The sequence below is a fragment of the Synchiropus splendidus genome, chromosome 4 (genome assembly GCF_027744825.2).
Source record: "Synchiropus splendidus isolate RoL2022-P1 chromosome 4, RoL_Sspl_1.0, whole genome shotgun sequence".
In the NCBI taxonomy this organism is placed as follows: domain Eukaryota; kingdom Metazoa; phylum Chordata; class Actinopteri; order Syngnathiformes; family Callionymidae; genus Synchiropus; species Synchiropus splendidus.
The window spans coordinates 19,806,570-19,824,066 of NC_071337.1; the positions used below are offsets into that span (position 1 = coordinate 19,806,570).

The 17,497-nt window shown below is 41.7% G+C and overlaps 1 protein-coding gene across 1 annotated transcript in view; it reads left to right on the forward strand.

Moving 5' to 3' along the window:
- Positions 1-15,507, forward strand: part of ttll12 (tubulin tyrosine ligase-like family, member 12) — a 28,840-nt gene extending 13,333 nt beyond the window's left edge. Inside the window, exons 8-14 of the mRNA XM_053863626.1 lie at positions 3,185-3,379; positions 3,464-3,575; positions 9,074-9,225; positions 9,781-9,862; positions 9,948-10,016; positions 11,866-12,004; positions 15,214-15,507. Of these exons, the coding sequence (XP_053719601.1) occupies positions 3,185-3,379; positions 3,464-3,575; positions 9,074-9,225; positions 9,781-9,862; positions 9,948-10,016; positions 11,866-12,004; positions 15,214-15,365 (901 nt within the window). The 3' untranslated portion in view covers positions 15,366-15,507. The remainder of the gene's footprint in view (positions 1-3,184; positions 3,380-3,463; positions 3,576-9,073; positions 9,226-9,780; positions 9,863-9,947; positions 10,017-11,865; positions 12,005-15,213) is intronic.
- The last annotated feature ends 1,990 nt before the right edge of the window (positions 15,508-17,497 follow it).

Sequence of the window (17,497 nt, forward strand, 5' to 3'; positions counted from 1 at the left end):
ATCATATAATCAAAAATTACTGCAATAAAAAGAATTAATTCAAAAATAGTAAGAGAGAAATAAAAGATGAGTTAAAATCAGATGGTCTGAGAGCAAACAGCAAGAGCACCGTCCCAAGATAAGATACAAGACCTCACAGCGGACAGACGTGGGCGAAGATCCAAAAAGAGCAAGAACACAGGGTCACATCTCCGAGCGCTTATACACACATGGCTTATTACACACATGGCCTTGAAGACATACCGACGTCCGTTTTCTCACGCCAAGGCAATTAATCATATCTTTAACTTATCTTGTTTTTCTCCAGGTGGCCTTTGAAGTCCTTCCCTCAAAAGGATGCATGTTTGGTGATAGATCATATTAGTGTCAATTGCGTCAGCACTTGCATCATTTTTTTACGTCACTGATGCCCGGTTTACCATATTAGGTCAGTACATCTACTCCATCTTTGCCAGCACGTGCGCTTACAAGTTCAAACTAAGTTCAAGATGGCCACTTTCTCATGACTTCAAACGAGCGCGCCTACAAGGTCATTCTTAGTTCAAAGCACACAGCTGTTCGTGAGTTCAAACGCTCACGATCAAAAGCATACAGGTTCACTGAAGTTCGAAACATCAAACAATTAATGATAAAAAATCAGAAATAATATCAAATATTATTTAGCAGGTCCATTAATGATAAAAACAGAAACAATACCAAATATTATTTAGCAGGTTTTGATTATAATATTTTCGAACTTCCAGTATATACAACAAAAACAACAAAATCAATCAAGAATAATAAAATCCATAAACTCAAGGGTATCGCCAGACGCTGATACCCAACAGTATCAAAAGTACCGCCAGACGCTGGTACTAGTACATATACTTCAAAAACCATATAATCAAAATACATGCAATAAAAAGAATTAAATCAAAAAATAATAAGAGAACAATAAAAATGAGTTAAATCAAATAGTCTGAGAGCAATAACAAGAGCACCGTCCTAAGTTAAGATACAAGACCTTACTGTAGACAGATGCAGCCGAAAAGCCAAAGAGCAGGACCTCAGTGTCACATCTCCGAGCGTTTATATAGCAACACACATGGCCTTGATGACATACCCATGTACGTATCCCGTGCCCAGGTGATAAATCATATCTAGTTTTTCCACAGCTGACCTTGATGCCATGCCCTTAAAAGGATCGCGTGTTTCGGTGATTGATCACATTAGTCTCATTTACATCAGCACTTGATTCTGAGTTCAGAACACACAGCTGTTTGTGAGTTCAAACGTTCACGGTCAAAAGCATACAGGTTCACTAAAGTTCAAACATCAAACAATCAATGATAAAAATCAGAAATAATATCAAATATTATTTAGCAGGTTTTGATTATAATATTTTCGATTTTCCAGTATATACAACAATTCATAACACCCCCCGTCCCTTTTTTTTTCTTCCTCATTGTTGTACCTCTTCATGTGATCTGTTCTGCTTGATCTCTTGCATCATGGATCAGTCACCGATGGTGCAGGAGTTGGGCATTAATCGGAGCTGTTGGAGACACTGTTGGCTTTTTCCCTTCTTACATCAATGTCATTGCGTCCGTCATTGGTTTAATTGATGCGCAGCATTCTCTGCATTTGACTCTTCAGTTTTGTTGAGAGTGGAGAGACTCTCTTTTTCTGACCGCTGGAGACAGCAAGGTGGCGCAAATGCCAGGTTGTTGGTCCGAGAACCTCTCAATCGTGCCGCTAAGTCAGTGATCAGTTTGGAATTTTTCAGGCAGAGGCGTTTCTGATTTTCATTGTGGTTTGCTGTTGGTCTGCGATGGAAGAATGTTGATATTTTTCAAACTCTGGTCAGAAGCCTGGAGACGATTGGCAAAACATTTCACCTGAGGGAACTTTCAAATTTGAGCTGCAACAGTCATATTAGCATTATATTATCCTATTATCGGTCATGGCAGTGAGTGGGTGTCCAGTTTTTCAGTAACTGGAGGCCATCCCTTATCCATCTAGCCACACTCCCGCGTCGTTATTCACCGGAAAAAAAACAACCTCGGGCATCAAAGCCTGCACAGGAAACAATCCATACACGTTTCTCAAGCTTGTTGCAACTCACAAGCGCATCTCAATTTGCAGCGCTTTCTCAAAATACACAAGCACTTCTCAGTACCCAGGTGCTTCTCAGTATCAATTTGGCACAACTTCTGTGCTCCGCACAGCTTTGCTCTTCTCGGCTTCAAAACATCATCCTTCTGTGACTTACTGGTTTTCTTCATACTGTACAAGTATGTGTTCTTGAGTTATAGGAGAAATTATCTTTCTTAAGAGGTTAAAAGCGCCAAAATATTGCTCACCTGCAATGGATTCATAACATAATTTGTCATTTGTCTGGATGATTATTATTATTATTATTTGTAAGTCAAGTTTCTTAGAACCTTGCGGTTTCTGTTTATGTGACGTGAAAAAAGCACGTCGAAGCTCATGAAAAACTCAAATGCAAGTTCGCTGAATTTATGACGGTCAGCATTTGCGTCCGCGGTGCCTGGTTCACCATATTCGGTCAACACATTCTGCTCCATCTGCGTCAGCACGTCCCGTTTACAAGTTCAATCTAAGTTCAAAACACACACCTGTTCATGAGTTCAAACGTTCACGTTCAAAAGCATATAAGTTCATTAAAGTTCAAACATCAAAATCAATGATAAAAATCAGAAATAATATCAAATATCACTTAGCAGGTTTTGATTATAATATTTTCAATTTTCCAGTTTATACAACATACAGTACAACAGGGGACAAAGTACGCAGCCTTGGGGAGACCCAGTGTTGAGGGTGAGTGGAGTTGTGATGGACCCATCTGATTCATCACCTTCTCACGGAATGCGTCAGAATGAGTCTAAACATGGCACGATACAATTCAACAGAGTTAGAATGAGGATATATCGGCCAAATTAGTAAATTAAACATTCAGTCATGCACGTGTTAAATGGCAGTGTTGCATCCCTCTCTTCTTGAGAGTCTGGTACCCGTGTTTTAATGCACAAATAAAACTGACCACATAATTCGTTTGTTCGAGAGACCAAGTTTCTGAACAGTCATTATGTTTGCGGCATTTCTTCTTTATTGAACGTTTTTAATATTGCTTTTTTTTTCCTATTCAAAGTTTAACAATTGACCTTTTTCTTTCTGCTGACAGGAAGCTAAGTGAAGAGCGGCCACATGTCATGCTGAACCAGTTTCCATGCGAGTGTCTCGTCACCGTGAAGGACTGTCTGGCTGCCATGGCTCGGCGTGCGAATGCTGGATCATCTCCGGACTGGCTACCGGAGACATTTAACCTCCAGACGGAGCTGCCGCAGTTCATTAAGAATTACTCGGACCGGCAGCAGAGGCAAGGCGCAGTATGGAATGTAACATGATGATAATGATAATGATAATGATGATGTATGAGTAACTATGATGTGTTCATGTTCAGGGGCGAGGACAATCACTGGATCTGCAAACCCTGGAATCTGGCCCGAGGCCTCGACACTCACATCACCAACAACCTGGATTATATCATCAGACAGAGGGAAAGCACACCAAAGGTGAGCAGCTACTTTGTCTTTCACACAAACCACTGGATAAATGGGATAAATGGGAAATTAGAAATTAGTTGTTTTTTTTTATGTTTTCCAACAGTCAAGGTTAATAATTAGTGGTTCAATTACCAGCGCCGTTCACACAGCGTCTGCACCATCCAAATTTGATAACTGTTTAAAACAGGGTCCATAGTGCGAACAATGAAGGCTTTGGTGCTGTGTAAACTGCACCTTTTATTTTTTTTAACAAATATTGATTGTAAGATCAAACCAATTCAAGCCTGCATGAAAACTGACTGTACACGAGGCTTTCTAAATGATGGCATTTGTGGTATCCGCTTTAGCGCCATCTATTGACGAAAGTGACTCGGAACTCACTGACTCACTGTACTGTTAAGGTCCTTGCAATAACACACTAGTTACTCACAGCAAAAGTCCCACTTCCATATCAGTCCGAACAAAATAATTCTTTCTACATGCTTTAGCCATCATTTATACTGACTTGAACAAATACAGACCTTATTGTTCTAGTTCTTGTAAGTCACACCACAAAATAAAAGCGAATCATGACACTTCTGCTTTTGTGGCCCAGGCTCAGTGACCTGTGACTTCCCTAATAATGCGCTGCTATCAACGACCAGACAGAATACAACATCACCCTTTTCAAATGATCTCCACCGTCATCTCGTATGCAAGGTTTCATGAGGTGTGGAGTTTATCACATCCAATCTCCACTGGCACCGTTGACGTGTGAAAACGGACACAGTTGACAAGTTGTCTTGGTATTTCTCCAGAAGAGGTGACAGAGGCCTGTTTTCTTCAGCACGTGACAAGAGTCAGTAGCTGGCTACATGGCTTCAAACAACAATCAGCTATTTTACAAGCAGAAGAAAATCTCATTGTGCTAATAAAAAAAAAGCAAAACAATAATCTGCTGTCTCATATTCAAGGACAAGGTCAGCGCCAGTTTCACCAAGAATGGACTCATTCATACTGATGGTGCCAAATCATGTGTGCGCCGAAATAACAGTTCCTGTGACATGCAGTGAATTTTATTCTAATAAAGCCACTTTATTTGTGATTTTACTTGAATATTTCTCTCAACTTTATAATACTCTCAGGCTGGAAAACATTGCAATCCTGCAATCCTGCTTTTACATAGGCATATATATCATATCATATATATGTATATTAGTGGTGGGACTTTAACGAGTTAATTTCAATGAATTAATTAACCATAATTAGCACGTTAAATTATGTTAATTTTATTTAATTTAACAGTTTACCCTCCAGACAACAGGGAACCTTTGTAAGTGCAGGAGTTCCTGGTCCACTGATCACACTGATGCACAAGACACGTGGCAGCTAGGACGATAACAACAACAACAAACATGGAGGAATCCCTGGACAAAAGCAAACAAAAGCATCTGTTTGCTTTTGTTCAGGGAGGTTTTTCTCTACACTATGGCCAGGGTTTCCACTACTCTGAATGTACTTGAAATTCTTATGAAATTCAAATTCTTATACAAATATTTTCAAGACATTAAAAGAGTTTCTGTTTAAATAAGGTGATATAAAACCTTGAATGTTGTTTCTCTTATACCTTTGGTTCAGATGGTTCTCCTGGTGTCCTGACCATTCTGTGCCTTCCGTACTGTCACTGCATTTTTGGGAACATCTAACATTTATGCCAATTCATGATAACACATAGACGCACGTCGTTGCCACGTTTCCTGCACTGACGGAACAGAGATAGTGTTGCTGGAAATCCTGTGAACCTCTTTAGGACACTTTCGTACTGATGGTGCCAAATCATGTGTGCACAAAGGTACTGGTTAGGACCTTTGTTGGGACATCCTCCTGGGCCCTGACACAAGTTTGTCACCTGACTGAGCATAACCCCGAAGCCTTGCCAGATATCGATCACCCTTGTTTCGGCTCCCTGTTGTGCTGTGGCACCAGTTTGACTCTTGTGTTGAAGACTTGACATTTCACCTCTGCTGTTTGTCTTCAGCTGCGCTATTCAAAATTCTAGGACAACAATATATGTAAAAAATGAACAGTATATAAGGCACACTTGCTCATCATGTAGCTGATTCAGGAAAAGATTGTGGGCGGAACTTCAGACGCTGGTCCTCCCCTTGTGTATTTAGGCTAATAGAAATAGTCACCAGTCTGATAGGAGCAACAAGGCAGCACCAATATACAGTCGCTCAGAAGTGGCGCCTTTCACAAAGCCAGGAGGTCACCAGTTCATGACCCACAGTGTTGGATCTTAGTCTTCTCCAATGTCCTTCATGAGTTGCTGTTGAGTATGAGAACCTTAGAAACGTGAATTAAAAGTAAAATGAACCACACTCTCAAATTCCCCTCATTTATCTTGTGTTTTCTCACAGACTTGCCAGTGTGTTAAAAGTATTTAATTCGATTCATTTAATTTCATTATGGCACCTATTGCTTTCGTTTGTTCTTTGTAAAGCTAGATGTTTTGTGGACGGCCGAGGGATATTCTCTCTGCAGATGTTTTTGCTACAGTATATCTTGCAGATTTTACAGATTTTGTTTTACCATCCATTTGGTCCATATTTCTCTTTTTGAGGTTTATTTAAAATGTAACCAAGATCTTTTGTATGAAGGGAAAGTTGAAGTTCACTTAAAAAACAGCTTTCAACCTTGGCAATTGTCAAGTGGGAGGACTGCACAGAATATAGCTGCAAGTCTCCCCCAGCTGTCTGCTGCCATAATTTATTTCTCAGTTCCCTCTCCCACTTGTTTAAAAAGCAAAGAGGGCTTGCTGTTCTCCAGTGAAGAAAACATAGACCGTCTTGTGGTGTGTGAGCCTCCCAGCTTCAACTGAGAGGGGGGGTTGTCTATCCAACTGAAAATACTGGGAATAGCAAAGAAGCATTGCTATTCACAGTCATCTTAAATGTGTGAGAAAATCATTTGAGGTGAAAAATCAAATTATGTAAAAACAAATATGAATTAAATCAATCTACAAAAATAACAATTATGTGAGTGCACAAATATGTGATAGAAAATAAATGTATGCATATGGATGACTGGATCATAATATTTTACAAAAATAATGTATACAATAATGTGCATGCAGCACATTTACAAAAAATTATCAACTATCAAAAATGCACGCTCATAGTTTATTCTTCATTCATAGTATCCCCATTCGCTGCTAAAGGAACCAACCCAACAACAACAGCAATAACAAAATGTGACCTCGAGTGGCCTGCATGGTGGCATAGCAATGTCAATCTCTCACATGCCGTATGTGTGACGACATAGTGGTTGTTTACTGTCCTACTCTACTCTACTGTTTCTTGTCTGTATTCGACCATACTGTTGTGCAATAATCAAGGTCAGTCAGTACTAGGTCTAGGGGCTGGATTAAGAAACATAGAACACCTCTATATTTTCAATACGTTTCTCCCATATGTGCTGTCCAATGAGTGTGATGCCCAGAAAAAGTGCCTCTTGGACCTGTTCAATATCAGAGCCTTGGCGTGAAATCTACTGATGTGAAACTGAATATCCTTATTGGCATGTCTCATGAACTCTGCCCTTTAGGCCCTTACACAGGGAAGGTGATCCTAACTCAGCCTACACTCTTTGTGGAAGGTTGGTGAGGAGACTCGCCCAGCTCTAACAGTCACTTGATCATCATTTGCATGGGGATCTGACTTCCAACTGCTAATATTCTTGAAACTCAAGCAGCCCACTCTTGGTGTTTGAAGTAATAGTTATCAGCAGCTCACATACAGTCACGACTGCTCCTCGCTGAGTTCTTTTACTTGTTACAGACTAGCATTTGTTGTAGTGGCAGTTTAATTGTGGTGCCTACTCAGATTTGTTTGTGAGCAAACATAAGGCTAAAGATATCCAAATGGGGTGCTGAGCCTAGCACCTGTGTGCGTCTCCGCTTCCTGAGTCGCGGAGGGAAAAACCTCAACTCAACCTTGGTTGGAGTCCCTATCAAAAATGGCAAGCAGTTTAAAAACATGAAAATGAAAAAATATTTAAAATCTCATAAAAGTAAAAATGTAAAACCTACTTCTAGTTTCAGTAAAAAGAATCAATTCCTTGAAAACTGCTACCTGACAGAAATGTTCAGTTCTTTCATAATTCTTTGCCATGAAGGGGGTAAGAGGAAGCACTCTTTATTTTGTGATGGTGATTTTAGTCCGATTGAGGGGGGTGGTTGAGGGGCTGCAGGTCCGAGTGGGGCGGTGGCAGGGACGGGGCCCGCTCTCCTCGATCTCCATGGGGAAGTGAAACAATGGATGTCCCTCCTTTGCGGGCGAAGGAAGCGTGCCCAGCTCAAGAGGAACTTTTGGTTGGAGAGGATTTCACAAGTTCTTCTCGCGGAGGTTCCGCAAACAGCTGAAGTCTTTTTCGTCAAAGAGATTAGAAGGCGTTGGTCCCAGCGGCTCCCTGTGAGAGCAGGTGTCCAGTGTTGCACGTCTGAAACTCCAGAGAACTCTTAACTTCTGCTATTTAGTAGCAGGTTTTTATACCGTTCCTAGGTCACGTGGAGTCCTTCCCATCATACTTTGCACAAACTTTTTGAGGACGTATTCGAGGTTAAATCAGGACATTACTGCCAGCAGTTGAGGTTAAGTACAGACATTGCTTGAGGACAAGTCAGGACATCTCCCAAGGTTAAGTCAGAACAAACACCTGCTAGTAGCTGACTCCCACGTGATCACAGTTCCTTTTGTCTCTCACACAGGAAATACGCACTTGAGATACACACTCACAGAGAATGTGATTCATTTGAACTTTTATGCTTTTTGGGCCAATAGCAATCATTCATACAACATTCTGTTAACACTCTTGATTTGTATATAAATCAAGAGTGTTAAATACGATACATTGCGATACTGTTTCAACAAATATTATAATTTGAGCCATTATTTTAAACCGGAAATCAGATATGATGTTCATTGTTATTTGTCCAAAGGGCTGATGTTTTTGGAAATTTGTTTAAGAACGAAATACTGTTTTCCTTCAACTGACCAAATCCATGTATATCTGGATATCTGGCTAACATTCTGTTTGCACAAGAAAGAAAGTTATCCTTAAACCATTAAACTAACCATTACACGAGTCCCATATGAGATCAAATTAGTGGACAAAAAGAAAATGTTAGTATTGAAACACATGACAAATGTAGCAGCAGTGTGAAAAGCCCCGAGTGGAACTTAGTGGACCAATGGTCTCTGTCGATGTCTGTAGCGAATACGCAACAAACCAGCCAGGAATCAGCTGCGCGCCACATGGAAAGTCTCTCATCTGCAGTTGTGTCGGTTTGTCTTCAACCATGTTCACTTTCTTGTTTTAAGGAGACTTTACCACCACGTTAGCAACCGCAAGTAATTCTTTAAAAAGCGCTCATTTATACTCTTGTATGCACGATTTGCCAGTGTGAGAGAGAGAAACTGTAATGGCAAAGCTGACAAGACTTTGGTTTGGATTCTTTTGCTCCTCAGGTGGTGTGCAAGTACATCGAAAATCCTGTGCTGTTCAACAGGGAAGAAGTGGGGCTGGTCAAGTTTGACTTTCGCTACATGCTCATGTTGCGCTCTGTGAAACCGCTTCGGCTCTACGCCTACAATGTCTTCTGGCTGCGCTTTGCTAACAGGTAAAGCTCTTCAGCTTAACCAATGAACATATCACTATCATTCAGGGTTAACAATGGCTGGGTGAAAATCCAGTCATAACAAAACACTTCCTGCCTGTCCAAATTACTTCATGGACCTCTCCCCTTTGGAATTCTTCCTTGTCAGCAGCTCATACTCGAAGCCAGATGAGTACTGTTGCATGAATCTGTCGTCATCATTTATGCCTCTACAATAACGCCTCATCAAGAACACTGCCAAATGTTTAGTACTTGAAGGTCACTGCCTTGTAGAGTCATGACTGCAGACTCGGTCCCTGCCTTCAATAAATGCTGTAATAGACGCTTTGCAGCTGGAAGACTGAGACATCAGCAGCTCAAGAGAGGCAGAGTTTGAGATGTATTTATTGCCATGAGCAGATACTATAATAAATGTGATAATATTTGATCAAGGTTGAGTTTCTGTTAGTATAATTATGGTTTATTATAATAAATAGTTAGCAAGTTATTGACCACAGCAGTGACTTGATGAACACTGTCCCTTCAGTCTTGACCCTCTCTGGTTCTTCACCTCCACAGACCTTTCTCCCTGGACCACCTAGACGACTACCAGAAGCACTTCACAGTCATGAATTACGCAGAAGGGGTGGAGCTCAAGCAAGTGAGTGATCTGGTCTTTCAAGGGCCCTTGATCTCAGCTTGACTGGTCACCATGTCTCCTCATGCTCACCGCGCTGTCTCCTCAGATTCACTACGATGATTTCATCCCCATGTTTGAGCAGCAGAACCCGCAGCATCCATGGAAGGAAGTGGAAGTAAGTGTTCTAGTAGCTTGAGTACAGAGATGCATACACCTGGACCTGTCTGTCCACCACACTCTCCGTCACTCCATCACTCATGAACAAGACCCCAAACTGCTCCGTATCGGGAAGCAAATAACCTGCTTCCATAGAACCATGGTGTAGTGAAAATGGGGAATTGACAAAGTTCTCAGGGAACAATTCAGATATCTGGATTAACTCTTTACTTTAATAAATGAACCATAGCATACTAGTCAATAAAATTGAGTGATCAATCTCTTCATCTGAAGTCACAACTTACTGTCATGATTTAATGTTCTTTACCCATCAGAGGCTCTGAGATTGACTATAATAGGTTGCAAAGTAACGCAAGTGCGACCAACGAAATTTTAGAAGCTTATTTAATGCAAAGCAGAATTGAAAGGACAGGAAATACTGCGCAATGAGAAGAAATCCACAGACAAGCTTGGATTTCCAATGCACTCGACCGTCCTTTTAGAAAGGACGGTCGAGTGCAAACCTCGAGTGAGGGAGGCAGAGGTGCCACGTGGAGTGGAACAATGAGCGGCAAGAGGGAGACTTGGCCCGAGAGTTGCAAGTAGGCGTTTAAAGAGAGTTTAAAGACTGAAGCGAGAACCAAAAGGTAAGAGCAAATATACTCCCGGAATAAAATCTTTTAAGGTGCCAAGAGGTCCACTGCGGACAGTTTCTTGATTGGTGGACGATCACATGGGTGAAGCACAGGTCAGGCCTGCGATGTCAGGTCAACCTTGTGTTGCTCAGCTTATCTATTGGAATGCTTTCCAGTTGCTGTGAGTTCTCCAAACAATTGGCATTTTTATGGCCTATCTGGTGAAGCCAAAAATCTCTGATGTGGATAGTGGTGGTCGGAAAGCTAAAGGTTTACCATTTACCATCAACCAAGAATTAACTGTATTTTGTTATCTATGATTAAAAACGCAGACAGTTGTTTGTGTGAATCATCCCTGCGAGCACAGCTGAACAGTTCCCTAATCTCCAGGTCACAGACTGTGCACACTCGGGTGGCAGTTCCTTAATCTAAGTTCAAAATTTTCCATGACTCAGCGGTTGTATCCTGCTCTGCTCCACAATAAAGGTTCGTGGAGGGCTGAAAGTCAGTGTCAGTTCGACAGAGACTGTGCTGCAGCTCTTCTGACCCTCGCGAGTGAAAAGACAATCTTGGCTGTTTTTTTTATCTGTTCTTTGAATTTAGTCGTGTCTTCTGTGCAGATTTCCTTGACACATTCATGGGTTTCACCAGACCTTTACTGTGGTATCTTTGAAGAAGGAATCATTACATTGGTCATATATGCTTGATGCTTTGCATGTGACTCCATGTCAGTTTGTTATGGAGATCAATGTGTTTGGATAGGAGCCAGGGGTAGATGCCGTTTGGATATATGTGTGCTTCTTGTTCTCTGAAAAGGTTGCCGGATATTTAAAAAGAAAAATTCCAATTGTTCATGACGAAAGCTAGCGCAGAGGGATTAGCAGCTCATGGAACGGAGGCAAGCAGAAGGGAAAGAAACTTTTGACAGTTTGGGATTTTTGGTAGAGAGCCTCCTGTGGGAATAGTGTGAAAACTGTATCCTGGCTGTCAATACCATCAAGTTTGGATTTGCTGTGGATATCATCTTCCTGGTGTCATTGAGGGAGTGTTGTTGTTATTATCATTAATGCATTCAGTGATCAGCTGCTGGGTTTCTGCGCGACGGTGGTAAATAGGAAGTCAAAAGTTCAAGTGACCGGAGGGTCAGAAGTGCTCCTGAGTGAATGAGTAACGCTCCGTAGTGTTGATGAAGTGAAGATAATTGTGCACTTGTTTCCCTCTGTTCCAATGAAGGCAGATGTGTTCAAAGCTCTTGGCCAGCTGTTCCAGGCCGCTTCCTCACGACCCCCTCCGTACGGCATCTGTCCATACCCCTCATCTCGGGCGATCTACGCTGTGGACTTGATGCTAAAGTGGAGTACTGGGGACAATGGTAAGTGTTTGTTTTGGACTTGTTGGTTGATGTTTTATTCAAAGAAACCTGCGACATTGGTGGTTTCCCCACAATATCGGTTGCTGTAAAAAACAAACACTGACAAACACCTCAGTGACCTTCAAGGTTCCTTTACGACCTTCACTGTTACTGACAAATATTGTTGAAGAATGAAGAGATTCACCAAGTTAGTGAGATGGTCTTGACATTACTCCTAGAACTACCTGTCACATCACACAGAAATTAAACAGGAAATCATCACATTATCACAACTTTGGCAACACATGAAAACAGGCCGCCTGCTCCGACTTTTATGCAGTGTCCTTGACGGGCCACCCCTTAAGTTATCAGATATATAAGGGAAAGTTCACTTACAAGGCAAGATTGTGACCTATATACCTGGAATTATAGGCACTTTTCCTGTCCTTCATTTGGCCATGTATACAAGTGACTACCGTAATTTCCGGACTATAAGCCGCTACTTTTTTCTCGCGGTCTGAACCCTGCGGCTTATAAAACGATGCGGCTAATATATTGATTTTTACAGGGATATTCCAATCAATCGGCCACCGATTATGAAAGGCTGAACTGGTTGTGATCTGTGAATGCCGACCACTGCCTGTCATTGCCGGTCACAAAATCCGATCACATGTGACAGCAGCCGTTCTGATGAGGCACCGCCCGCGGTTTGTGATGCGTCTGCTCCTCCCTCCCGACTCGCCACTCGCTTGGCAACGGCGTGTCTAATGCGGAAGCTTTTTTCAGTCTGTCATGTCAAGTTTGCATCCTGCAGCACAAGCACGTTAAAAGGCGTCAACGCCACGAATTCAATACGATATTTAAAACACCAGCACTTGACGGAGCACAGAGAGTTTTCTGGTGCTCATGAAAGTGAAACTACAGGAACCAGCGGTCACTCGCGACACTCGCCGGTCTGAGCGTGACGTTCAGAACGCGAAGCATATTGCCCGAGAAATAATCATTAATTTCACCGCGCCAGATGAGCAGCCTTTCTCAGGTGTCGTTTTAAGACGGAATCAACCGGGACCGAATCCGCTGCAGTCTTGTGTGTGTCAGATGCAGCGTTCGCGGTGAATCTGAAACGTTTGCAACCGTCCAGAGTGAGAACTTTCATGAAAGAGGTTGAAGATAGCTGCTTCAGCTGAGTGCTCTCCCTGTCTCTCGGAGCATCCCGAGTTTTTACAGTCTAATGAGCATGCTCTTTGCTGGCAAAAATATTGAGCTTCGTTACATCAAACCGATGACATCACGGGCGTTTTATTTACCTTTAAAGCGCTCAAATTGCACTGTTTTCGCCCGCGTGTCCGCAGCTCTGCTGACAGAGACGATCTACTGGAGGGTGAAAACAGCGCTTTCTGAACACTTTAAATGTAAATAAGATGTGAGGAGTTCATGACTGGAGTTCAGAACATTGGCAAGATTGTTTCATGAGTCAGTCTCGACACTGGACCCCGTTTTCAAAACTAATACTAGAGGATCGCTAGAAGTGATCCTCATGCATTTTCTGTGGCGCAGACAGCAACGGTGCACCCGCGGCTTATAGAGCGGTGCGGCTTATGTATGAACAAAATCCATTTTCCTTGTTAGATTTGGTGGGTGCGGCTAATATTCCGGTGCGCTCTATAGTCCGGAAAATACGGTATATATTGCTGCCACAATAGTATTACACTCTATCTGTGTCAATGTACCATTGCACATTAATATACATTTGGAAACTATTAACGCTGTAATACCATGATGCGCATACACAATTATTCACATATGTTCATCAATGACAAGTCATTTTTTGTTATATTCACAAATTTCCTCTCCTCATTGTAAGTTACGCTAAATTATACACACACATTTGTTTTGCTATTTTTGTGAGGACCTCTTATAGACATGCTTTCTCCAGCCTCTCGCCCATCCAAAACAAATGGCTAACCTTAACCAGGACTCTGAACCAAACTTGCACCCAAATATACTAAACTACTTTACTGAGGTTTAAACTTGTAAACCTTGTGAGGACATGCCAAAATGTCCTCACATCCTTGAATCTTGGATCAGGTAGCATGTGACTAGGTCATTTCTGCCCACTTCTCAAATTGTATTTCCTGAGCGCTGCCAACTTACGACAGTTGTGATGCGTGAGACATCTAAGGTCTGTCGGCGTGAGGGGAAGGAGAGGGTGTCATTAGCAAGTTTTCAATGACCTCAACAAGCATTTCAACACGTCAGCTTTCTGAACAAAAATTAATAAATGAGTGAATGAATTTTCATATGTAGTTTAGATGTTAGAAATATATAAGGAGTTTAGGAACTGTTGGTCAGCTGAAGATGTGGAGTGTGATTGACCTGGAGTGCCTTCCAGAAGAATGTAGGCTGGACAGGGGTGAGCACGAGGGTGAGCACGAGGGTGAGCACGAGGGTTCCCTAGTTAGTCTCCTTGTTTGGGTTAGGGTTAGGGTTAGGGTTAGGGTTAGGGTTAGGGTTAGGGTTAGGGTTAGGGTTTGGCAACAGGAAGTGCATTGCAGCGAGGGTAGAGTGCAACCAAACTTTACTGACTGCCTGGCTGTCCTCAGTAGTGGACAACAGTGGGACTGATATGAGAGAGAAGCTGGACACTGTTGTTTTTCAAGTCTTTTATGCACTTGGACTGGTTGCTCAATCTTGACTGGGGTAACCTGCTCCGCCAGTGGAGCCAGATGATTGCTTCACCGAACACAGCACATACAAACGCCAAAATAATACCATCCAAAATAAACTCTGAATTCTGCCCTGGCTGATGTGGTTGTCGTCTCTCATGGTGGTCAGTTTTGTTTAAACCAGGAGTTTCCACATGTGGAGGGAGTTTCAGAGGATCAGACTCACACATTTATGATGTGATTTATACATGTTGAAGAGAGGGCCAGCATGGGTGTAACAAGTTATTATCTGAGGAGTGTAACTTTCCAAGAGCTCTGCCAGAGCTTTGCTGTTGATTCATTCTGCACGTGGATTTGAACTGTCTTGAGATGGAATGCAAACATTGTAGTGAGCCTCAGCTTTCCAACAACATTAGCTACTTCTAAAAGGACATAATACCAAACAAAGTTATAACAGTCTCATGATTAATACCGTAAATATTCCAACATTTTCCACCAGTCGCAGAGTACGCCAACTGTTTTTTTAACACTGCATGTCATCATGTTCTCCTCCTCCTGCTGCAGGCCAGCGGACCATGACGCCGCAGATCCTGGAGCTGAACTTCAGCCCAGACTGTGCACGAGCATGCCTCTACCACCCTGACTTCTACAACCACATGTTCCAGACTCTGTTCCTAGACCAACCGGAGGACTGTCCTGTGACACAAATCATTTAGTATGGCTCTCCTTCTCTTCTTCTCCCTCCCCCCCAATTTCCTCTGGTGGACAAAAAGTCCCTCTGTTCTTCCACATTTCACTGCAACTGAGAATTGTTGGATCTACACTGGTTTTTGCGAAGATAAAATGAAATGAAACATCTTTTGCCTCTGCTAGTCATTCAATTCATTTTAGAAAACTAATTGAGGTTTGCAAATTCATTCGCAAAATTATGTGTAATCAGCCGCACTAATACTTTTCAAAAGGAAGTGTTTTGTCTTTGTCCATTGTAGGGAAATACACCTTTAATGTATCTTCCGCGTGTTCGTTTACTCGTGAGAATGACTACCAAAAACCCACAAGTTAAAATCAAAAATAATTTATTCCCTGACAGAGGAGTCTAGTCACCTACGCAGGGCCCTGGGTCATCAGCTATCTCTGCCTTAGCCTCAGCTCAGGTAGAATAGTGTGACAAAGTCTGATCCCTTTTTGTCTCTCTTTTATATGGTTTGAGTTCATCTGGGGGTGTAGTCTCCACTGATTGGTCCTGGTCTTCTTATGGTCGTGGTCACTGGGGTCAAATTCCAGATCTTGTGTCATCTCCACCACGTCTGGAAATCCCTTTAGAATATTTATACATCTGTCTTTTATTGGCGACAATGGCAGAGCAGATGACCCAATCCTTCCTTTTTTGGTATCTTGCTTCTTTCATCTCATCCGTTCTCCACCTGATTAATTGGTTTATGACGCTACAGATGGTCTCCAAAAGGTTCCTTCATCTAGCCTCCTGTCAGATGCCATTCCCTTATTCTCCGCATCTGTTGAACTCAATCTTTTTATTATTTAACAAAACATGATACAATAATTCAATTCAATAATATATCTTTTTTAATATATTTATTTAGTAATATATCGCTATTCCTATACCATATAATGTTTGTGGGGTGAAACCCTATGTTTGTGCCGAACTAGCCAACATTTCAAAGGAAAGGCTGAGCCAGCTACAGATATGAGAAAGGGAATTTCCTCTGCAATCCCTAACTAATGGTGATAGTAAATCAACTGCAGCAGATTCCAAGGCGGTTTATCTTGAGCAGAGCTCTTGGTCAGACCCATTAACTCTCCTTAGAACCTTCACTTTAGAAAAGTGTTTTAAACAAGCACTTTGTCTTGTTAGTCAGTTATTGAGATTTTGTCTTAAGGCTCTATTCATTTGTTTGTTTGTTGACAGAAGGACTCCAAAACAGACAAGTGTAATTCAGTGAAACTTTCAAGGTTGGTTGTTGTCGTCGGGTTTATGTTCTCAAGGTTTCGTGTACAAGGCGATTGGCTATAACATAAGCCGTCCCTAGTTCCGAGCACACTACCTCCCTTTGCCTCTCTGGTAAAGGGCCCCTCGGGTGGTCAACTCAGTCAGCCTCTTGTTGCGGACACGGTTCTAAGACTATAATAAGTGTATCAACTGTACCTTATTATATTAGTGAGTAGTGTCGGCGCTTCACTGAGCGGGTTATTTAATTAGCCCGACCTGTTAAGAAACAGGTTCTTGACCTTACAATGCTACACCTCTTACCGTAGTCTCTTTACTTAACTTCGTTTAGGGACTCATGATCGGATCCTCAATCCATTCCTTTCAAATAACATATTTCCCCGTAACTGCCTAAAACTACCACCTAATCATTGACACAATAATTCAGGATGGAATAATGCTACCATTTGAGACACTCACTACATGTGCAACAGGAGGAAATCAAACAATAACTCACCTATGACCCAATTGATGGTAGTAGGTAGGAGCCAGTTGATTCTTTAGTAGTCAGGGATCAACGCCGTTGTGCCTTTTCAGTACTTAATTCGTACTCAATTTTATTATGTTTTTGTTACAAAAGTATTTCTTCAAAAAATTAATAAAAGAATAGTAAAAACAACAAAATCAATCAAGAATAATAAAATCCATAAACTCAAGGGTATCGCCAGACGCTGATACCCAACAGTATCAAAAGTACCGCCAGACGCTGGTACTAGTACATATACTTCAAAAACCATATAATCAAAATACATGCAATAAAAAGAATTAAATCAAAAAATAGTAAGAGAAAAATAAAAATGAGTTAAATCAAATAGTCTGAGAGCAATAACAAGAGCACCGTCC